Source organism: Marmota flaviventris, chromosome X, assembly GCF_047511675.1.
Source record: "Marmota flaviventris isolate mMarFla1 chromosome X, mMarFla1.hap1, whole genome shotgun sequence".
Taxonomy (NCBI): Eukaryota; Metazoa; Chordata; class Mammalia; order Rodentia; family Sciuridae; genus Marmota; species Marmota flaviventris.
Genome location: NC_092518.1, coordinates 8,509,247 through 8,534,236, shown reverse-complemented (window position 1 = coordinate 8,534,236; position 24,990 = coordinate 8,509,247). Strand labels below are relative to the sequence as shown.

Here is a 24,990-nt window from a genome sequence, read left to right as displayed (position 1 = left end):
TTGAGTTTTTATTTTGAGATAAGATATCTCTAAGTTGCTGAGACTGGCCTTGAATTTACGATCCTCCTACCTCAGCCTCCCCAGTCGCTGGGATTATAAGGCTGCACACCACACTTGGTTCTTTTGTGCTTTTAAACCAATTACCCTGAATGATCATCAGATAGGTCACTGGGGGCCCCCAGTGTGTGCATATTGGACACATTTACAGAGAGCATGCTCTTTGGGACCAATAGACCTACTGCACCACTTGACCTCATACTAAAATGGTGGGAAGAATCAGGTAGTGGTGCCCTCTGACTCTGCAAGGAAAGGGCCCACAAGGGATGTCTGGCAATCTCTACAATGTGAGCTGAACCTGGTCAACACTGAGAATAGCATAAGAAAGGAAAATTGAGCCAGGTGGGGTGGAGCATGCCTGTAATCCCAGTAGCTCAGGAGGCTGAGGCAGGAGGATCACAAGTTCGAGGCCAGCAGTACCTTAGTTACACTCTGTCTCAAAATAAAAAGGACTGGGGATGTAGCTCAGTGGTAAAGTGCCTCTGGGTTCAATCCCCAGTACCAGAAATGAAAGAAACGAGAAAGGAAGGAAGGAAGGAAGGAGAAAGGAAAGGGAAAGATAGAAAGAAAAGAGAAGAAAAGCAGGGCAGGGAAGCAAACTGGGACTGGTGAAAATCTGAGGAGGAAATGGGAGCCAAAAAAAAGAGAGAGAGAGAGAGGAGGTGGTGGAGGAATAAGAAAAAGACAGATTGAGAACAGTCAGTGATCATGAGTAAGACATGAGAACAGCCAGGGAGACAACTGCTGTGGGTCCAAGCCAAGGACACCGTGGGGGTGGGAGAATGGGGTTTGAGCAGCTGGTGGCTTCTCTGTCAAAGCAAGCAGGCTGTGCCATGACACTCGTCCCATCTCGGGGTCCCCTTTCTACCCACGTGGACAGGCCTGGACCTGCAGTGAAGAGTGGCGAGCAACTAGATGGTCTGGACTCCTAGGAGAACAAACTCTCCAAAGCAAAATGATAGTAGTGCTGGGTTTAGAACTCCATTCCCGGCTAAAATGCTTGTGCTTGTGATAAAACCTTAATGAAAGGAGACGACCAAGAGAAACACCATTGGATGCTACCAAAAATGAAGAGCTGAGTCAGGCACAGTGGCGGCGCTTGCCTGTAATCCTAGCAGCTTGAGAGGCTGAGGCAGGAGGATCACAAGTTCAAAGCCAGCCTCAGCAAAAGAGAGGCACTATGCAATTCAGTGAGACCCTGACTCTAAATAAAATACGAAATAGGGCTGGGGATGTGGCTCAGTGGTTGAGTGCCTGGAGGAGGAGGAGGAGGAGGATTCTTTTGTACAAGTACATATACATGAATACTTAACATATATCTCTGCCTATCTATCTATCTGTCTATCTATATATACACATAAAGTGACAGTTTGGAAATCACCTTCCAGTTGGAAGGTGTCCTCAGGTCACACACACACAAGCAAACCCTCTGAAGCAGGCACAGGTGAGGAGTGAAGATGAGGTAGGATTCACACACTCAGGCCCTCCAGAGCGGCTCTGGCTGCTCAGAAACTGCAGTTATCCTGCCCTCAGCGCAACACCGTTACATGGCATTTACTCATCCTAACAAAGGGAAGTGTGGTTCCCCTCCCCTTCTACAGGGAAGAACAGCTGTTCAAACAGGCTCAAGTGTTACAAAGTGCCACTGCTGGGGTGAAGCCAGGGGCAGGATCTGAACCCCAGTACCCTGACTTTCAAGCCTGCCTCTCAGCAGAACCACTGAGCTAACTTCCCAGCTAAGCATTTTGCTAGAGCACACAAAATACCACCTGCTCTCCCTGCTTGCCCTTCTTGCTAGGATTTGATAATTAACTTCTCCAGGGAGGGAGCCAGCTCAAGTAGCAAAGGTGAGACCCACAACAGGCATCAGGAGCCTTCCTCAAAGGACCTGGCCCTGGAGCAGAACCAAGACACCAAGCCCTACCAGGCAAGGCTCAGAAACCCTGTTCTCAGCTACTGACAGGGGGCATCTCTTCCAAAAAGAAAAAGGAGCCAGGGTTTCTAAGACTCAATCTGCTCTTACCACCCACGCAAAACTCCTTAGCAAAGTATAAAGCAAATGCAGAGAGAGGCTTAAGCTTCAATAGCCGCACTCCTACATATTATTTCCAAGCCCTTTGCTATGCCACAAAGATGTACACTCTCAAAGGTCGATCAGCAAATCTGCTTCCTAAATGGCATTTTGTGTGATAAGTTTAAATCACAAAACCACCGTTTTCAAATGCAGGCACAGCAGAGAAACACAGGAGACAGGAAGGATAATGGGGGTGCTATTCAGTGGTGAAAAATAATGCTGTGCTTCATAATTGCTTCAGAATCAGTCATTTAACAGCACAAAGAAAAAAATTAACTGAGATAAAATTCCCTTTTGGGGATGTAATTATGATTATTCTCAAGCAATCATTATTCATTTTACTTATTAGGAAATTACTCCCCAAATATGACCTGTTTGGAGATAGAAAGCTACTTCAATGTAATTCTAATAAAGGATTCTGATTCTTTATCTCAAATTCAATTGCATTTTAAGAAATCAAAAGAAATGTAACAGATTTTCGAATTAGAGTTATGAAATTTGACTGCCTATTTAAAAAGGACATTATGTAGGTTGATTGATGGGCTCATATTTTATCCTTGTGTGTTCTATGCTTTTATTTGTGACCCACAAAACACAAGGGATATTTTTAAACTCATGATGAGACAAAGGAGAGACAAAAGATGGATGGAAGTAGGGTTTGGGGCAGATCAGGTGACAAAGAAAAGGCTATCTGCCTCCTGGTTAGCTTCTGTCTTTGACAAGGAGCGAAAAATTGAAAGAAAGAACAAAATGCAAAGTGGATAGCATTCTGAAAGGGGGAAGAATGCTGGAAAGAGAAAAATACCCAGTAGCTATTATTTAAATCTTGGTATCAGCTCTGCAAGGATGCTATTGTCCTCAACTTGTGGGTCATGGAACAAGCTCGGCTATTAGGGCCCAAGGCAGGATTTGATCCTGGGTCTGTGTGCTCATCATTCATTCATTCAACAAACATTTAGTGAGAGACTGAGGACACAGAGGATAACAGGAGAAGAGTTCAGCAGGGCTGGGAGCAGTGGTGCATGCCTGTAATTCCAGCAGCTTGGGCAGCTGAGGCAGGAGGCTGAGGCACTGAGCCAGCCTTAGCAATGGCTAGGTGCTCAGCAGCTCAGTGAGACCCTGTCTCTAAATAAAATACAAAATAGGGCAGAGGATGTGGCTCAGTGGTGAGTGCTCCCAATCCCTGGTACCCCTCTGCCCTGAAAAAATAAATAAATAAAAGATTTCAGCAGATATTTAGTGCAACTCCATGCAAGCTGGGAATGAACAACTCTGGTGTGGTGTGAATGTTTGTGCCACCCCGCCTAAATTTCTATGTTGAAAACCTAACCCCCAAGTTGATGAGCTTGGAAAGCCTTTAGGAAATGATTGGGTCTAAGGGCAGAACTCTCATGAATAGGATTAGCACTGTTCTAAAAGGAACTCCACAAAGTCCCCTAGCCTCTTCCACCATGCAAAGACACAAGGAAAAGACTGATTTTGAACCAGGAAGCAAGCCCCCAGCAGATACTGCTATTGCCTTGATCCCAGTCCCAGGCCCCAAAACTGGTAGACATAAATGTCTAGATTTTGTAAGCTACCTAGTCTATGGGATTTGACTATAATAGACTGAATGGACTATGACAACCTTCAATTCTTTTAACCCAAGTTCAAGATTTTGAACCTGTCAGTTACATCCCTGGATTTGCAGGACTTAGCAGACATGATTACAGATCCTTTGGGCCCCAGGGGACAGAAGATGCACCAGGAGACTGGATCGAAACGAGAGTCTACATCTTGAACCAAGTGAGTGAGATATTGATATGACACATGGTCATAACAGCACAAAAAATAGCAAGCATGGGGGAGGGGCCTTGCCTGAGCCACAAGTGTTCAAACACTCTCCAGTGAATCTGCTCACACCTGGGCAAGGGAGCATAGGCCAGTGCTATTCTTCTTTGCCTCTCAAGGATGAGGAAAGATTCAAAGGAATTAGGTGATATGCCCCCCCGCCCAAAAAAATAGCAGGTGGCCTAGTCAGTGTGTCTCTTTTTCTCTTCTATCCTTATTTGCTTCTTTTTCCTTTTTTGGTGCTGGGGATCCAAGCCAGGTGGCTGAAAACAATCATGCTTAAAGAATGTGGGTCAATGTAGGCAAGTACTCTACGACTAAGCTACATGCCCAATAGTTTTTGTTTTATATTTTGGGAAAGGTGCTTACTAAATTGCCCAGGCTGGCCTTGAACTTCAGATTCTCCTGCCTCAGTCTCCCAAGTAGCTTAGACTACAGGCATGTGCCACTGCACCTGGCTTTAATAGTCTCTTCTGCGAAGTTTTTTTGTTTGTTTGTTTGTTTCATATCAGGGATTGAACTCAGGGGCACTCAACCACTGAGTCACATCCCCAGTCCTATTTTGTATTTTTTATTTTAGAGACAGGTTCTCACTGAGTTGCTTATTACCTTGCCTTTGCTGAGGCTGGCTTTGAACTTGTGATCCTCCTGCTTTCAGCCTCTGGAGCTGTTGGGATTACAGGTGTGCACCACTGCATCCAGCTTCTGCAAAGTTTTGATTGTGCTTTTCCTGCTACCTCTGTTTCACCCACTGGGGAAATATTCAGTGTGCATCTACAGATGAAATATTCAGAGTGCATCTACGAATGTTTGGTAGATTTACAATTAAGGTTTGAGCATATTTTAAGACAGATGATCACAGAGAACTAGAACATATTAAATCATAGCAGTTTGCTCCCATCCACAACTTCATTGTTCTCCTGACTAGAGTTTCTAGATATTCTAGAAGAATAGGGACATGCTCAACATCCTGTCTGCACTTTAGGAGGTGCTGAGGCATACAGATAGTCATTTGCAGAAGACAGACCTGAAACTGCATCATATGGTCTTGTGGGAGTAGCAGAGACTGTTACATTGCACATGGTCCTTGACCTTGGTTGCAATGTGGCCTGAGAACCAGTTTCTTTTCCATGAGATGATTTCTGGGCATTGACATATGCAGTGAGTTGCATAATTGTTACAGCTGTTCCTCTTTCTGGGGTTTAAATGGGCCTTGCTCACTTGCATTTGGAAATCACCCCAGTAACAGGTGCCTTTCTCAGCTGCACAGCTGAATAAACCTAGGACTTGGTGTGTGCTAAACAGAGAGTGGTCTTTTTCCATAACAGAAGTTGTTATTTCCTTGTAGACAGCATAGAGAAGTGTGTGCTGCATGTCAGCCAAACATCAAGGATTATCCTGGTAGTTGAAAACAATTGTGTTTAAAGAATGTTGGTCAATGAATCAAGGTCAGCCTGAAGAGAGAATGTCAAGATTAATATCTGTATCTACAAGGTAGATGAAAATTGAGATGTAGTCACCAAAAATAGGAGGAGTAGCTAATATGTTAGGTAGAAGAATCAAGATGCAGAATGATGCCTATAAGGTGTCTTGATTTTTTTATATGAATGAAAATTTCCAAGATCTTTGTGTTCAGGCTGTGGATGCAGTTCAGTGGTAGAGCTTTTACCTAGCATGCCTGAGACCATGTTCCATCTCCATCACTGGAAAGAAAAAAGAAAGGAAAGAAAGAAAGTTGAGGTAGTAGCAAGACTGAGGAATTGCATCCACTGAGTTAGAAGGAAAACCAGGCATGTGTGGGTTCATGAGAGTCAAGATAAGAGCATGTTTCTAGAAGAACTGATGTGTGCAGTGCAAGAATCCCATCTTAGCACATGGCAGTCGTTTGTGGTTTTGACAAGAGCAGTGACAGCATCATGATGGGAACACTAGGCTTATTGGAGTGAGCTCCAAAAAGTGGGAGATGAGAAAAGTTCAGGAAGTATAGGTGACTCTTCCAGACGGTTTTTGCTAGAAAATGACACAGTGGCTAGAACATGGGTGATTCATTTGGAACCACCAGTTAAAAGGAAGCTATTGATAACCAGGCGCGGTGGTGCAAGCCTGTAATCCTAGCAGCTTGGGAGGCTGAGGTGGGAGGATCATAAGTTCAAAGCCAGCCTCAGCAATGGCTGGCAACTAAGCAAGTCAGTAAGACCCTGTCTCTAAATAAATAACAAAATAGGGCTGGGGGATGTGGCTCAGTGGCTGAGTGCCCCCTGAGTTCAATCCCTGGTACAAGAAAAAAAAATTAAGCTATTGATGGTGTAAGAGAGACAAAAGAATGTCATTGCAGGAGCAGAGTCTTGGGAAGGGGGAAATGGGACATGAATTTAGAGAACTTATGTCAAAAGGTTTTCAGATGTTAGCTACAAGTCTCATAGGTTTCTCAAAACATTTTTTATTCATTAATTTTTTTAAAATTTTTTAAGATGCTGATAGACCTTTATTTTGTTCATTTATTTATATGTGGAGCTGAGAATGGAACCCAGTGCCTCACACATACTAGGCAAGTACTCTGCCACTGAGCCACAACCCCAGCCCCTATTCATTAATTAATACTTTTTTTTTCCTTTTGGTGGTGCTGAGGACTGAACCCAGGGCCTTGTTCATGCAAGGCAGTCACTCTACTAACTGAGCTATATCCCCAGCCCTAACTATCACATTTGAATTACGTCCCTTAGAGTCATGGCTCAATAGAATCAAAAAACATATGTCATGCATTCACATAATCCAAAGTAGAATCACAAATGTGGCAGGTCCTAGGCAGGGGAGGTATTTGATGCAATGAAACCCCAATGGGTTATTGGACCCAGTGGGCACATCAAACAGGGCTTCCTTGGGGAGGTGATGTTCAGCCTGAGAACAAAATGATGAGGAAGACTTAGCCAGGCAAAGAGGAAGTGGGACTGGAATGCACAAAGGGCCTGCATGAGGAGCTGGGGGCAGAAGAGTGAGGCTGGAAGATTCAAGTCAGCCAAGGCAGAGCCTTGGAGGACACAGCAAGGAGGTTTTAAAATATAGATTACTAGGAATACCACCTCACACCCACCAGGATGGCTGTGATTCAAAAGACAGAAAATAAATGTTGGCAAGAATGTAGAGAAATTGGAACCCTTATACACTGACGGTGGCAATGTAAAATGGTACAGCTGCTGTCAAAGACACTACAGCAGTTCCTCAAAAAGGTAAATATAAAATTATCACATGATCCAGCAATTTCACTTCTAGGGAGGTATATGTCCCTCAAAATTGAGTCAGGCACAGTGGTGCATGCCTATAATCCCAGCACCTCCAGAAGCTGAGGCAGGAGGATGGCAAATTTGAGATCAGCCTCAGCAACTTAACAAGAAACTGTATCAAATTTTAAAATTTTTTTAAAGGGCTAGGAATGTACCTCGGTGGCAAAGTACTTCTGGGGTCAATTCCCAGTATTTAAAAAAAATTTAAAATCAGGGATTTCAGCAGATACTTGCATACCAATGTTCATAGCAGTATTGACCACAACAGCCAAAAGGTGGAAATGACGTCAGAAGGATGAATGGACAGACAAAAAGGACACCCATACAATGGTGTATTATTCAGCCAGAAAAAAAATGGAATAAAGTACTGGTACATGCTACAACATGATGTTAAATGAAAGAAGCCAAATAAAGACCACATATTATCAGATTCCATTTATATGAAATGTTCAGAAGATGCAAATCTACAGAGATGGAAAACAAGCAGATTAGTGGTTATCAGTGCCTGGGGAAGGGTTGAAGGAAGTGACTGTTTAGTGGGCTTGGGGTTTCACTTAGGGCTGATGAAGATGTTTTGGAACTAGACAGTGCCAATGTTGTTACCATATCATTAATGTACTAAGTGTCACCAAATTCTACATTTTAAAATGTTTAATTTTATGTTGCATGAATTTTATCTCAAAATTTTTAAAAATACATATTACCACAGTGTTTCCAACTCAAAGGAAGACAGAATTCTACCTGACCAGCTGGAGATTTAAACTTTACTCAGAAAAAAAAAAAAAAACTTATTCAGAGTTCCCTGAATTAAGTTTTCACCATAAGATAGCCAGGATGCTGAGAAATTATTTTAAAAAATTATTAAAGTTTATAAATCATAAAAGCCTTTTTTTTGTTTGTTTGTTTGTTTGTTTTTGTTTTGTTTGTTTGGTTTGGTTTGGTTTGGTACTGGGATTGAACCCAAGGGTGCTTTACCACTGAGTTACATCTCCAGCCTTTTTAAAATTTTTTATTTTGATACAGGGTCTTACTAAATTGTTGAGGCTAATCTGGAATTTATGATCCTCCTGTCTCAGCCTCCCAAATCACTGGGATTACAGGTATGCATCACCATACCTGGCAAAAACTTTGATTTCATAACAAAAGAGGTTGTACTAGCTTGGAATGAAAGAAACCTACCTCAGAGGGACAATGGAGTTTGGGAAACACAAGTAGCTTGGGATGGAAAGTGTTTTAACAATTACCATTGTTGGGAAATAATAGTAGTGAGCTCCCCATCCTGAAAAGCATTCAAACACTCCTGAATGACTATCAGCCATGGATAGAACACAAGGGATTGAACTAGAAGAGTTTTCATGTTCCCTTAAACCCAGAGAGATGCTATGACACATTTTCAAAAATCACTTAGGAGGATAGATAGCAAAATTCTAGCCCATACACACCTCCCAGTATCTTGGGAGGCTGAGACAGCAGAATCACAAGTTCAGAACCAGCCTCAGCAATTTAGCAAGGTCCTAAGCAACTTAGCGAGGATCACATGTTCAAAGCCAGCCTCAGCAAAAGTGAGGCACTAAGCAACTCAGTGAGACCCTGTCTCTAAATAAAATACAGTAGGGTTGGGATGTGGCTCAGTGGTTGAGCGCCCTTGAGTTCAATCTCCAGTACCAAAAAAAAAAAAAAAATCTAGCCCAAAGCAATGTTATTTTTGCCCAAAATGTTACCAAATTCATTATTACTAGGCAATTACGAACTATAAGAAGAGTAAGAGAAATTAATTGTGAACTAGTACAAATGGTGGGCTTGTTGAATACATTCTGAGCTCTGTGCACAGTTCAATTTTAAATTTCATCTGCAAAAACAAGGACAGAGTGTCAGATTAGCTATATTCTTGGGCATTCATTGTGAATTCCTAATGCAATGCCATAGAACCCAGATCTAAATTCACATATGTGGGTAACTCATCCCCAGTCGAAAGTATGGAATGGCTCATGAAAAACAAAAGCATTAGAGATAGACACAGCCTATACTTCTAGATTGAAATGCTCAATACAAATCAAAGAAAAATCACTTGCCAATTGCTCTGACTCACAGAAGACAGCATGAAATGACCTGTGTTTTAAAAGCAGGATCCACTTTCAGCCAGCTCTGAAATCTCAGCCCCCCTGGGCTGCTGCTGTTTTCTATTTTGACTGCATCCTCCTCATGCCTATCTAGTAGGCAATTCTATAAAACATAATGCAGTCTAGAGCAATTCTCCTGATTTTCTAAGTCACAGCCAAACTGGACACTGACTCTAAAAGGGGTGGAATGGACCCTTACACCTGTTCCCTGAAGCCCAGACTAGCAATTCTACAATCTGGAAATTTCTCCTATAGATAGTAACATGGTGGAATAGACATCTGGACTCAAATAAAAATGTAGAATTGCCATGAACTTAGTGTGTAACCTTGAATCTCTATGATCCAGTTTTCTCATCAAAGAAAACACGAGGAAAGGCCCCTACCCAATTCATAGCCAGGAAAGTATGAGGGGAATCTAGGGTACTCACTTGATGTGCACGAAAGTGCTCAAGAGAAAGCCAGGGACCCAGACACCCACAATACCTCCATCTGTCACCTTCACGTGACTGGAAAAGCCCACAGAAGAGTCACAAAGGGACAAACATCTTTTTAAAAAAATATTTTTATTTATACATGGACACAATATCTTTATTTTTGTTTTTTTTTTTATTTTTATGTGGTGCTAAGGATTGAACCCAGTGCCTCACATGTGTGAGGCAAGCGCTCTGCCACTGAGCCACAACCCCAGCCCACTTTTAAACATCTTGCAGGCAAATATAGAATATTCTTGTCTTCCCTCCATAAGTTGAACATAGTAAAATGTAGAAGGAAAAGTTCATCATCATAAGAGGGCTTTTAGTAATAATAATAAATAATATTAAATAATAATAATAATAAATAATAATAGTAATAATAATAAATAATAATAACTGTAGTACCAGTGGCTCGGGAGGTTGAGGCAGGAGGATTGTAAGTTCAAAGCCAGCCTCGGCAAAAACAAGGCACTAAGCAACTTAGTGAGACCCTGTTTCTAAATAAAGTACAAAAAAAGGACCAGGGATGTGGCTCAGTGGTTAAGTGATAATAATAATAGATGCTTTCAAAGTAATATCAGCTTCCTCTCCAAGGTCTTCCTAGGTCTGTCCCCCAAGCCCCAAACCCTGGCCCAGTGCTGGATTGCCTCCTGGGCCTCAGAGAGCTCTGTGCTTTCCATTGTATTTTCCATATCTCCTTCTTCCATTAATCTTGCCTACTCTCAGATGGGCGCAGTGGTGTACACTCATAATCCCAGCAACTCAGGAGGCTAAGGAAAGAAGATCACAAATTCAAAACCAGCCTGGGCAACTTAGAGAAATTCCATCTCAAATTTAAAAATAAAAAAGGATTGGTGGGAGGATTAAATGAACTTTAGATAGGGCAAAGGAGAAAAGGGAGGGAGGGGAAGGGTGGGGGCATAGGAGGAAAGACGGTGGAATGCGATGGTCATCATTGCCCTAAGTACATGTATGAAGACACAAAGGATGTGTGTTCTCTGGACATTCATATGGATGCAAAATCTGCTTCTAATGTTCAATGCCTAAAAAGTAACAAGATATTTTGGTATTGGCCAGGTGTGGTGGCGAACATCTATAATCCCAGCATCTCGGGAGGCTGAGGCAGGAGATTGCAAGTTCAAAGCCAGCCTCAGCAACTTTGTGAGGCTCTAAGCAATTCAGAGAGACCCTGTTTCTAAATAAAATACCAAAAAAGGCTGGAGATGTGACTCAGTAGTTAAGAACCCCTAGATTCAATCTCAGGTACCAAAAAAAAAAAAAGATATTTTGGTATTATGACATGTAAATTTACATGGAAGTTGAGGGAAGACTGCCATTTATTTTATTTTTATTTTTTGGTACCGGGGATTGAACTCAGGGGCACTCAACCACTGAGTCACATCCCCAGCCCTATTTTGTATTTTATTTAGAGACAGAGTCTCACTGAGTTGCTTAGTGCCTCACCATTGCTGAAGCTGGCTTTGAACTCCTGATCCTTCTGTCTCAGCCTCCCAAGCTGTTGGAATTACACGCAAGAGCCACCACTCTCGGCAAGACTGCTATTTATTTTGTGGGGAACTTTACCAAGTTGTTGACCATTTTACAACTGGTGGCTAGGACACTCTTGGTATTTGAATTATCAAAACATCACATCTTGGGCTGGGGTTGTGGCTCAGTGGTAGAGCACTCATCTAGCATGTGTAGGGCCCTGGGTTCTGATCCTCAGCACCACATAAAAATAAATAAATAAAATAAAGGTATTTAGTCCAACTACACCTAAAAAAAAAAAAAAAAAAAAAAACACACACATCTTGATCAGTAGTTCCATTAATGGGGATTGCACACTTAGGCTGTTCATTGAATGACTTCTGTACATCTTCCAATGGCACTGTGCCTGAGCATTTACACATTGACAAAGACACTATTACTTTCAGTTCTCCTTCAGAGTTACGAATTATATTGATTTTTTTCCTCTTTGGGTTCCATATCAGGAATACAGAAGGGATATTGCAAATGTTTATTCATACAAAATGTCGCATTCCGTGGAGTTGGGAGCAATGGCTCCCATTTTGAGAATATGCTTAATCCTTTCTTTCTTGATTAATCAATTTTAAACAATATCTACTGGTACCCTGACATGAAAGATGAGGATTATGTCACTTATATTATCCCTCCTCCCAAACCCCCATTCCTTTTTCCATCAAATTTTGGCAGTATCTTCTGCCTCCTTACTTGAGAGTAGAAGGACATTAATGAGTGCTGCCTATTAAACACTTTTGTACTTCTTTTTTTCCAGAACAGTTTTAGGTTCATAGCAAACGTGAGCAGAGTACAGAGTTCTCATGGGCCCCCAACCTCCACATCAGCACTGCCCACCCCCCACTATCAATATCCCACACCAGAAGTGCCATTTGTTACATCATTATTATCTAGTGTCCTTAGTTGCTGCTGTACATTCTGTAGGTTTTGGCAAATGTACAATGACATGTGTCTGCAAAACTACAGAATAGTTTCACGGCCTTAAAAAATCCTCTCGGCTCTGCCTATTCATCCCCTTCTCCCCACACCCCTGCAACCACTGACCTGTGAGGCCACTTTTGCTCATATTCTCCCGTATCCTGCTTGGTGTCAGCCATACTTTTATATTGTCAAGGTTTGCTAACATTTTCATGTAGTTGTAAACAGAGCTGTCATGACCAAATATTGAAACCCAGTTCACTGATTTTCTGTTAGGTTAAGAAGGCAGCCATTTTTTTGAGAGACAAAAAGAAGATATAAAAGAAAAAAAAAATATGTCTGATGTGCAGAGTAAGTAACTAGAGTAAGCGAGAGGCAGAGGGATTTTTTTAAAAGGCTTCCTTCTATTTTTTTTTTCTTTTTTAGTTGTAGATGAACACAATACCTTTATTTTATTTATTTATGTGGTGCTGAGGATCAAACCCAGTGCCCCATGCATGCAAGGCAAGCGCTCTACCACTGAGCCACAGCCACAGCCCCACAGAGGGATTTTTAAAAATCAAACATCAAGCCAGGTTTCTGCTCATACAGAGATTATGCTGGAGAGATAAGATCTCTAAGTGCTTATGAAGTAGGAAGGAATGAGACCCACACATGTGATTAAATGTTCCCCGAAAGACTATAGATAATACTGTACCTTAGACTTGCACATTGCTGAGTTTTAATATTTTCACTCTACATACTCACACAAAATGATAACTAGATGAGGTGATGAATATGTTAGCTCAATTGTGGTAATCATTTCACAATGTATACACACATCAAAACGTGTTATACATGGTAAAAATATACAATTTTAATTCATCAGTTATATTTCAACAATGCTGGAAGTAAAACATTGGAACAGATAAAATGTACACTTATGGTTCATAATTATTCTGTACTCCTTAGAAGAGACACTGAGGTTCAGTTAAATGTCAAATTCCAAGAAAAAATCTGTTGAATATGATTTTTATTTGTAGTTTAAAATTAAGCTGGGTGCAGTGGTGTATGCCTGTTTTCCATCCACTAAGGAGGCTGAGGCAGGAGGACCACTTGAGTCTATAAGACTAGCCTGGGCACCATATTGAGACCCTCTCTCAAAGAAAAAAAATCAAGTCAAACTATTAGGAGACTATCTTCATCATGGAGCCAGGTACAAATACATAAATGCATATATATTTCTACATATCTTTTCCTGATTATATAAGTAATACCATCCCCAGCACCAAGGGGAGTAGGGAGAATCTTGTTCATTGTTAAGTCTGGGAAAACACAAAAGGGTATAAAAATAAAAATTAAAAAAAACTCCATTAATCCAATATTCTAAAGATAAACCCTGTTAGAATGTTGGTATAGTTTAGTATTGTAAGGATAGGGTCACTGCTATAACAAATAAGCCTCCAAATACTCAATGACTCAAACATAATAACAGTGTGTTTCTGGGACACAAATGCATCCAGATCACCTCCAGGTTGTCAATATATGGAAGGGGAGAACACCCCCATTCCACAAAGTCATTCAGTGACCCAGGTTGACAAAGGCAATTCCACTTTCAGCATGTGGATTCTAGAGTTACCTTCGGTGTCAGTGTTTCTTTCCAGCCAGGAGAAGGGGAAATTACATAGAATCATGTGTGTTGGAGATTTTGTGGGTAAGAACTGGAAGCGGTAAATGTCATTTGGGATCTCATTGGTTAGAACTCAATCATGTAGTCCCACCTAACTTAAGGAGTCTGGGTTATATAGTCTAGCTGTGTAGCCAGACAGAAGAAATGTGTTTGTTGAAAAAATAATAATGCTAGCTGGGCACAGTGGCACACTCCTGTAATTCCAGCAGCTCAGGAGGCTGAGGCAGGAGGATCCTGAGTTCAAAGCCAGCTTCAGCAACTTAGCGAGGTGCTAAGCAACTCAGGGAGATCCTGTCTCTAAATAAATAAAATACAAAAAAGGTCTGGGGATGTGGCTCAGTGGTTATATGCCCCTGAGTTCAATACCTAGTACCAAAAAAAAAGGAAGAAGGAAAAAATAATAATCTCTACCTTAGTGTATTTTCTTTCAGCCATTTTCAATACATATATGTATATATGAATACAACTAGGATTATAATTTATATTATAAATATATTTAATATAATATATAATATATTTATATTAATTTAATATATAATTTTATATAATATTATATCATATAAATATATTTATATTATTTATTATAATATATATTTAATGTATAATATATATTTTTTATTTGGCTTAAAAAACTCTACAAGTAGCTGGGCACGGTAGTGCATGCCTGTAATCCCAGCACCTCTGGAAGCTGAAACAGGAGGATCATGAGTTCAAAGCCAGCCTCAGCAAAAGTGAGGCACTAAGCAACCCAGTGAGACACTGTCTCTAAATAAAAAATAAAAAAGTGATGGGATGTGGCTCAATGTCTAAGTGCCCTTCCGTTCAATCCCCTGTACCAAAAAAACAAAAAACAAAACAAACAAAAAAGCCCTCCAAGTCTTTCAGCATTTTCCCACATAATTCTTTACAAACTAGCTTACATTATATGCAATTGTATAGATCAGGGATTCTCAACCTCTGCATCATAGACATGTGGAGCCAAATAGATCTTTGTTGGGAGAAGGGAGAGGGCTGTCTTGTGCACTGTGGTTGTTTAGTGACATCCCTGGCCTCTATGTACTAGATGCCTGTGGCACTTGCCCACCTCCCCCATGATGATCAAAGTATTTCCAATTGGTTGAGGTGGTGCATGCCTGTAATCCCAGCTACTCAGGAGGCTAAGGTAGGAGGGTGCCAAGTTCAAAGCCAGTCTGGGCAACTTAGTGAGATCCGGTCTCAAAATTTTAAAAGGTGGAGGAAGGGATGGCTTACAGTGCTTGCCTAGTGTGTGTGAGGCCCTGGGTTTGATCACCAGCACTGCAAATAAATCAACGAATAAATAAAGAGACTCTCTCTACTGTAAATAAATAAACCATCTCTAGACATTGCAAAATGTCTCAGGGTTGGAGATAGGGAGGGCAAATCACCTTCAGTTGAGAATCACTGAACCAGCTTAACAAAAACTTAATCTGTTTCCTGTCTATTGAGCAATTGTTGCTTTCTTGTTTTATTTTGTTTGCTACTTTATCTTACCCTCTGATGAACACCCTTTCATATTAATTTTGGCTTTAACAGTTGTTATTTACTTAGGAGAGAGTCCCAGAAGAGGGATTATTAGGTCAGAGGCTATGAATATTTTGAAGTCTCTTAATACATACTGCCAAATGGCTTTCCAGAAAGCCCTGACCAATTTACTTACCCACCTGCAGTGCAGCTTGCTTTAATTTATAAACGTTTGGGCTATTTAATATGATAAAAATTATTATTGCTTTAAGATAGTATTTCTTTAAATAACAGTGAAATCAGTATGCTCATTTGCCCATCTTCTGTACGATACTAGTAGCCTTTGTTAATTTCCCAACTGCTGTTCTGTTTTTCTTAAGGATTTTAGGGACAATTGCTTGTTGAAATCAATCCACGAGGCTTCCAAAGTGAGGAAAATTTTCTATTAAAATGTGGCTTTCCTTTGACATTGTGTACACAATTGTTATAACATTTTTTTTTTCCTTTTAATCACAGCATCCCATTGTGACTAACTTCAATATTTGGACAGCTGTTCTTTCTTTTCTTTGACTAATAAAAAAAAAAAAAATCCAAGACTTCTAGGGAATGACAGAAAGAGGACCAACGGGTTTACTTTCTTCTCAGTGCATCAAATCTTCTAGTTCTTGGTTCCAGGGCGGTTCATTGAGGTTGTATCTTGCCAAAATACTACTTCAGACTGTCATGCCCAAATCCCATTCTGTCGTTTGCAGGGTCTCCTAAGAGCCTCCTAAAATGTAGGACCCAGTCAAACTGCTCTTCCCTAAACCAGGACTTAGCATAAATTCCTCTTCATCCTCACCTTTGCAGACAGTCTCAGTTACTGTCATCTGCGGCTGGATTCCTATATACACGTATACTCAGGAATTGTTCAAACGGATTACTTTCCTGTAATAGGAAGACAAAAAGTTAAACCTATGAACCCCTGCTGTTTTATTACTTCACAAAGATTGGTTAGGAATGATTATTCCCGTGGGATTGTGAAAATGAGCCAGTGATCCGCCTAGCACAAATCTCTGTCCTTTTATGTAAAATATTATTAGGCTTTCTTGAGCTCTGCCTTGATAAAATCTTTCCTAATCCAATAAATTTCAATAGATGAAATGTTTGCTTCCTCCTCCCTTTCTCAGTGCCAAATCCTCTCTATTCTGGCTTAAATGTCCCTTAAATGTACTATCTATTGTTACTGTTTATGTAACCCTCTGTTCAAGTATCACGATGTATTTTCAAAACAATAAAGGAGCACAACATAAAATATCAGGGGTAAATATCCGGCTCAGAAATGTCTCAGAAAGCATTAGCCATACAAAAACGGGAAGGGGTCTCATGGCTTTTCTAATTCCTCTGGAGACAAAAAGATTCTTCGCTAAGGAGACAGAAGGAATTCGAGCCCTGGACACTGTTAAACCATTAATTCACTTAAAGGCTCAAGTGCGAGGCCTGAGCTTCGGGAGCCGAGGTTGGCTAGAGTCTGCGAAGTCTCATCTCTAATATAACCTTCCGAAGATGAAGCGGACTGACTGACCATGGACACCACCAGATCTGGCCCCCTTCCAGATTGGAGGGTGCTACCTGTGCCCTTCCAAGTCATTTGTTATCCACAAGTAACTTAAGTCAGTGCTTTGCCACCTTGGAGTCACACTGGGGTCACCTGGGGAGATTTTGAAGTCTGATGCCTGATTCCCACTCGCAGAGGCCCTGATGAAATCGGCTTCCAAAATCTCCCCAATTGGTATTGATTCTAACAAGCTGCCAGGGTTGAGACCCGCTGAGTTAAGTCACCACTCATTCGTAGCCCACATGAGAACAAAAGGATCAGGGGATGCGAATTAAGGTAGCGCTGCCAAATATTGGGTCTTCTTGGGTCAGTGTCCCGAGCCTCAGTTTCTTTATCTGTACAATGGGTAGTGGTTAAGACCTCAAATCCCCCTCCAGCTCGAATAGTTTTCATCTGGGACGCGAATCGGCACCTCCGGGATCCTAGAACCCAGCTCCCCTCTCTCCCCATTGCCTTGCTGGCTCTTCCGGTTCCCGAGCCCCTTGCCTCCCGCTCGGGGGTCCCAGAGGAAGCCGAGAGCGTCGCGGGCAGTCTGGGAGTGCCCGCTGCCCCCGATCGGGCCCTAGCTCCGGGCTCACAAAGCCCCCGGCGCTGACGTCAGGGCCCCTCTCGGCGCGGCCGGCCCCCAGTGCAGGCGGAGCCGCGCGGCGCTCCCACCCCGGCCAGCAGCGAGCAAGCCAGCGGCCAGCCCAGCGCAGCCCAGCGCAGCCAGCCCGGAGCCCGGCCCGCGCACGTGCCCGCCAGACCTGCAAACTTGTGCCACCCGCTCTACCCGTCCCCGGGGAGCCCGAGAACCCGCGGCCCGCGCCCCTCCCGTCCGTCTCCAGCCATGGGTAAGCGAGCTTTCTGGCCCCGCGCCACCGCCACCGCCTCACGCCCCCGCCCCGCCGGGGGTCCCGCCCTACCCCGGTTCAGGTGGCACTTCCTAGCCTCCGCGGTGTCGGGGTGGAGACGGGTGTGGGGGGAATGGAGGCTGCAGGTGGGTGGGGCTTGGCGCAGGTGTCCAGATCGCCCAGGTGTGCCTCCCTGTCCCATCCCGGGGGCGTCCCCACTCCGGGTGCACCCAGGCTGCACCCCTCAGCGTGCGAAGCGCGGGGGGCCAGAGAGCTGGGCCCTCAGCAGGGCTCGCGGAGAGTGCAGACGGCGCGTCCCGGTTTGCAGGCTCCTGCTTTATTTCAAGGGGTTGGTGGAGTACCTTCTTGCCGGTTTCCCGGGACGATCTCCCTGTCGCTAGAGCTCCCAGCTCTGAGTCCAATCATGTCCCGCTCTGCCGTCCTCCTAGTCTCCTTAAACCCACATGAAACACAAGCTCTGTTCCCCAAACCCGGGGTCTTCCAAGAGCTCCTTTCGGAAACTAGGGAAGTGGGAGGGGAGGGGAAGGGAGGGGAACCCGGGTGAGTCTCTTCTTTGTCCCCTGTTCCAACTACCTAAATGCGGCCCGGGTGCAGGTGAAGAAGGTGTGAAGCGGGTTCCAAAGCAATTGGGGTAACGACTAGCAAAGGTGAAAGACTCGGCTCAGGAGAGTGAAAATCTTCAACCTGGCCCGAGGCGGGTGTTAGGCGGCTGTAGGATTCTTTCTGACACTTCTTAACACCGAGAAATGCTGCCGTCAGCAACATGTCGCTAAACGGGGACTCGATCGGAAGGAAAACTCGTGAAGAGTGCCTTGGAAATTAACCTAATTCCGCGGTATTCCTGGAAATGTATGTCTGAGAGCTGTGCTTGGGAAAGGTTTCCTCTCTCTTTCATTATCCTTCCCCAGTGACAGCTCCAGCCACAAGCGCCACAAAGACTGTGGAGCGCCCCTCTGAAGCATTTCTAATGAGGAAGTCTGTGGGTTTAACCTTTGCAGGTTAATGGTGAGGGCTTGGGAATTGCTTGCTGGCCCCCCTCCCACGTTCCTCATCTTCCCCCATCCCCTTGCCTCTGCAATGAAGTGGGGGGAGGGGGGGGAAGAGAGGTGGTAATTCTGTATTGATTATAATTTGGGGTGAGGCATAGTAAAAAAGGGCACTTATTTTGTTTTTAAAAAGAATCTCCAAGAATTTTATAGTTTAATTTTAAAAATTTACATTGCTCCAAATATGAAAGTAAGCCTCCTTCCCCCTCCCTGGAAAAAAAAAAAAAATCCGACATGAAATTTTCTTCCCCAAAAGTTAAGGATTAGATCCTTCTAGAAAGGACAAAATGTAGCTCTGGTTCCTGCTTCTTTTAATGCTCCGGTGTGAGTGGTGAGTAGTCCAATCACTCAAGGATCCCTTTTAGATGAGATTCCTTACACAAAAGTAGATGATGGCTATGGCTCACCCTGTGGCTGCATTTGCAGTAGTAGCAGCCAAAGATGTTGCAGTTCTGCAGAAGTACAGATTTGAGTAAAGCACGAATTAGTTGTCTTGAAATAAAGTTATTTTGGTTCTGAACAACTGGCTTTTACATTTGTATGTCCAATTTGAGCATAGAATGACCACATGGGGACCTTCTTCACATGCTTTCACAACACTCTGGACTTAATTGGGGCTGGGCTTTATTTTTCAATAGGTGTGGAAGGTAGATGAAATTCTCACGAAGCCAGTGTCCAAGCCAAAGGCCTGTTCTCAAGGAAGTACTTTGTGTCTTGGACAATTATTGGTTCTACACTTCAATCGCCAATTTATGTTAATTTGTGCATACTTCACTGGTTTTGGCAGTATCCTTGGTTTTTAGTTTTTAGTTTTACATTAAAAAGAAAGTTCCCTTCAAGCCAGAAAGGAAACATACTGATTTCCTTTAGATTCTTAGTAAATACACTGCAGGGCCATGAACTGGTTTTATTTTTCCAGATGTATTTAATTACTGAACATACCCTTCTGAATGTTTTAACTGAAATGATTTAATGTTGGGAAAATCCTGAACATGGGTCCATTGAATTGGTTTTTATACAAGTGACTTCCTTAGCCTGGTATGAACTGATCCACTGGTAAAATGGATGAGGCTTCTGGAAATAAAAGTCTCTCTGGAATCACATTTTAAGGTATTTGAAAATCTTTAAGTAGAAAACTAAAATAATGAACAGTAGTCTGTGTACAATTCTCTCTCGATGTATCTTAAAACATGCGTTTTCAAAATTGTTGAGACAATGATTTTCCCCTGGCTTTGTTTAGCTATAATTCACATACAGTTCGCACATTCAAGTCTCCCAGTCAGTGGGTTTGAATGTATTCAGAGTTGTGCAACTATTTCCACTATCTAATATGAGAACATTTTCATTGCCCCCCAAAGAAACCTTGTACCCATTAGTAGTCACTCCTCATTCTCCCCTCCCCCAGCCCTTAGCAACCACTAACCTACTTTCCATCTCTATGGATTTGCCTCTTCTGGATGGTTCATGTAAATGGAATGAACCAATTAATGTTTCAAGTATGTTTGACTACTCAGTAACTTTGGTTGTTTTACACAATGAGAAGATGTTGATGTATTGTTTGTATGTAATACACAACCTAAATGAGTGTGTTGAAACTATCTGGCTGAAGGGTTCCACATATCCCCCAACCTGCCTTCTCCCCACCAGTGTTAACTCTGGTTTTATCTGACAGAAACTCATTTAGGCCAACAGAATTTTGATAGTGTTACTCTGTTCACAGGCCTGAAGACATAGTAACTAAATGGATTCAATGCAGTAACTTCTTAGAAGGCATTTGTAGAATAGCCCTGATGCTTCCATATGGCTCATATATTCAGAGAGAAATGCTGATTTTGTTTCATTAGCTGCCCATAATTTTAAATTGAAAATTGCATATAAAATGATCAGATACAGAAAGCATCAAAATAATTGTTTTGACTCCTTTTGTAGTAAGGAAGATTTTTGTTTTGTTTTGTTTTTTCAAGATGGGTCTCACTATGTTCCCCAGGCTATTCTTGGAACTCTTGACCAAAAGCCATCCTCCTGCCTCAGCCTCCTGAGTAGCTGGAACTACAGGCCTGGGCTACCAAGCTCAGTTGAAAGGAAGTTTTTGTAAGGATTACAAACTTAGCCTGGAAATTTGGATGAAAAAGTGCCTGATTCAGTAAGCCTAGGCAGGGCCTGGGTTTTTACATTTCTTTGTTTCTTCTTTCTTTTTCTTTCCCCCTTTTTTTTTTTTTTTCTTTTGGTACTTGGGATTGAACTCAGGAGTGGTTTACCATGGAGCTATATCCCCAGCCCTTTTTATTTTATTTTTATTTTTTAATTTTGAGACAGGGTCTTGCCAAGTTGCTAAGAATCTCTCCAAATTGTTGGGGCTGGCCTCTACCTTTTGATCCTCTTGCCTCAGCCTCTAGAATTACAGGTTTTAGCCACCCACCCAGTGGTGTGGTTTCTGCAGTTCATAAAAGCTCTCAGGTGTGCCTGATACTGGAGCCAGGAAAGAGGGAAAAGCCTGGCAGGCCAGGGAGGCTTGGTGCCTGCCCCAGCTTACCCCCTAATTTGCTGTGTGATCCTGGGTGAATCATTTTTTTTCTTAACCGCAGTTTATTCTAAAATAAAAAAGATCCTGTGAAATTACTTCTTTGCACCCTTGCAAATCTACAAGTGTGTAATTTAGGAAAAAGAAATGAGAGAGTAATATTATGCTTGAAAAACATGGGCAAACAGCCTCCTAATTGTTTAAACACTATTTGGTTCCCTGAAGCCAGTATTACAAGCATCATTTTGTAGTTGGGTTAAATGCTGGCATTTTCCATGTGCCCGCCTACAGGATGGTGGGCTCTTCTCCAAGGAAACTGGTGGAGGAAGCCATAATGTGTACCCTTTTTAACACTTCCAGCTTTGGCTTCTGCCCTCTTTTCTTGAGAGCTGTCTGTACCAGAAGATCCTTCCTCACCACACATAGGCCTGTGCTCCAAAGGGAGTACTGCAGATGCATATGTGCAAGGCTTGAATCTAGAAATTTGCTCTGGAATTCAGATGCAGTTGGAAACAAAGGAATGGTCTCCCAATGAGTAAGGGCAGGATGTGCTAGCTGGCCTCCCTCTGAGTGTAAAGGTCTAATAAAGAGCCCACCCCTTGATGGTCTTGGAGAGTGTTCTTTCAAATCAGGGGGGCAGGCTGAAATTGTGAGTAAATCTCACAGTCCAATACCACAGAGTCCTGTTTGTCACAAACAGGAAATAATTAATTCTTTCCTTTATTTTTTTCTCTAGCAAAAGCTCTTGCCCAAACCACTTGGCCCTCCAAGGGCTTCCTAGAGGAGATGCTTCTCATCTTCTGCACTGGGAATCAAGGAACTGAATGGTTTAATGAAAATGCTAAAACGGTGAATCATAGAAGAGCCATATATATGTCCTAAACATTTGATTTAACTTGAAACAATCATTTGCTGACAGTTTGTTGTTGAGCCCTTGCTTTAGTGTGACATCCTCATTGAAGTTCCTTGGTTTTTCTTACATAAATCATAGCCCAGTTCATTGGCTTCTGATTTCCAGATTCAGATTCTTTTAAGGTAGAATGAGAACATAAAGGCATTGAGAATTGATCTGTGTACAGACACTTTATATTACCTACCCCAGTCCCCTTAAACGTTTATAATTGTCTTGCCCATAATTATTTTGGCAAAGACTTTCCAAAGCAATGAACATGATTTTCTTTTTTCTTTTTAATATTTATTTTTTAGTTGGAGGTGGACACAATATCTTTATTTTATTTTTATGTGGTGCTTGCTGAGGATCGAACCCAGTGCCTCACGCGTGCTAGGCGAACACTATACCACTGAGCCACAACCCCAGCCCGAACATGATTTTCAAAAAAAGAAAAACTTTGTTTTGGCACTCATTTTATTTATATAATATCGAATAAAATTTCATAATTATGATATGAATAAATTGGCCTGAACAGGTTTGGGAATGAACACAAGGGATTCTTCTTGAGAACATGATTCAGCTGGTGAGAGCACTACACAGACATCCTGCAGAAGAGTTTAGAACCCAAGTTCTGTGGACTGTGGTCAGTATGGTTTAGGAAAAAAAAAAAAAAAGCAGATACAGGGTAATTGGGCATGATACCTTAGGTGAATTATAGGTAAGAGAGCTTCTACTGTATTTTTGAGCCATTGTCATCCATTTAATAAATTTACCATGATTTTTCTGATTATGATTATTTGGCTTGTGTTTTTAAAATGCCTCCCTTTTGGATCAAATACCAAATTCATCAAGTGCAGAGATTGTTTTATTCATCATTATATCCCAGTGTTCATTCAAATGATTGGCGTATTGTAGGTGATTCATAGATGTTTGTTGAAAAAGTATGGATTTTGTCATATCAAATGCATTTTGTTAAGATCTCTCTATCTTATAATGTATTGATTGCAAGGTATATAAAATTATGCTTTTCTATGTATTAATTGTATGATAAACTAAAGTAAATGAAATAAGGTAGAAGACATTGTTGTTCTTGAATAATATTAATACTTTCATCACAGAATTTCACAGAATAACAGAATTTCAGCACTTGAAGTCACTTTAAAAGTAATTTGATGGCTTCGGGCATACACAGACCCGAAAACAATTTAAAGAGCAGCTTGAATGTTCTTCCATTACTTTTTATGCCTTTAGCTTTTCTACTTCTGATGTTATAAAGTATTTTCCTCCCTCTGGTGAATAGTACTTTCTTCTTGTCAGATTTTTAAAGTTAGGGAAAGCGTGGGGAGAAACACTTTGCTTAAATGGAACTCATTTTTGCCCTGGGGATTAAAAGGAAACAGAGGGCTGGGGATGTGGCTCTGCGGTAGAGCACTTGCCTGGCATGAGCAAGGGCCTGGGTTCCATCCTCAGCACAGCAAAAAAAAAAAAAAAAAAGAGCAACAACAAGCAGTTTTATGTTTCCTTCTTTACTGTGTGTATTAGAGTTAAATAAATATCAACTGCCATGCCATTGAACTTGGATGCACCCAACTCTAATTAGGGCTCTGTATTCCTGTTACATACCTATCACTGAGGCTCTCGAAGGAAGGAACATAACTTAACAAGCATTCACAGGGCCCTGATCAGGTGAGCCAAGGACTGTGCTAAGTCTCCAAGCAAAAAAAAAAAAAAAAAAAAAAAAAAAAAAAAAAAAATCAATAAGAAAGATTTTGTCCTCAAATGACCAGTCATTTCACAAAGGCAGATAAACAGTGAAAGTACAAGATCCTGTAGGAAAACGAAAAAGAACTAAGGACAAAAGAGGGAGGTGGTATTTCAGAGATTCCCTGGGAGGCGGTTACTTTTGAGTTTTGAAGGATGAGCAGGATGATGAGGATCAGGATATCTGGGGCTTTGGGAAAGAACATTCTAGGGTCTGGGTATAGATGTGCAGAAGTGGGACCATGACAGCAGCTGTCGTATGGGCAGCTTGAGGAGTTGGGAAGGGTCTGAATATGGGGGAACAGGGAGAGCTGAGGCCAGGTCATACAGTGACATGCCAGGAAAGAACTTGTTCATTATTCTCTTGGCTGTAGGGAAGGGATTTTAAGCGGGCAAGTGACAGCTGGAGGGAAATGACAATCTCCCAGAAGGAAGAAAAGAACCCCACTGAGATAGAGAATCCTTAGTGTCTGATTGTAAAATTCCAAATGAAAGAATAGAAACAGTTTTGGGAAGGGTGAAGCCTTGTGGCTATATGGAGCATCCCATAGGGATGAGAGTTATGTCAAGAGAATGGAAAAGACTGGGTAACCCGTGCAGAGAGGTAGGAGGGAGCAAGGTAGACTGGTGGGATCCTGAAGAAACTGGCCTGGACATGGCAGAGTAGGTGTGGGAGAGAACAGAAAATAAGATTTGATGGGAAGACTGAGAGCCACATGGGAGTAACAAATTTTAGTTGATTACATGGACACCCACAGATCAATCTTGCAAAAAAATGTTTAAATCTTATGGGTTGCCTCCTCCCTTTAAAGGATAGAGAAAGAAATGTGAGCTTTCTGGGATGGGAAGAGATATGGGTGATCTTTGATGTGCCTC

The 24,990-nt window shown here is 42.0% G+C and overlaps 1 protein-coding gene across 1 annotated transcript in view; it reads left to right on the top strand.

The window, feature by feature from the left end:
- Window positions 1-17,744: 17,744 nt before the first annotated feature.
- The window catches only part of Gpm6b (glycoprotein M6B), a 163,332-nt gene continuing 156,086 nt past the window's right edge, over window positions 17,745-24,990 (top strand). Inside the window, exon 1 of the mRNA XM_071606381.1 lies at window positions 17,745-17,873. Within this exon, the coding sequence (XP_071462482.1) occupies window positions 17,870-17,873 (4 nt within the window). The 5' untranslated portion in view covers window positions 17,745-17,869. The remainder of the gene's footprint in view (window positions 17,874-24,990) is intronic.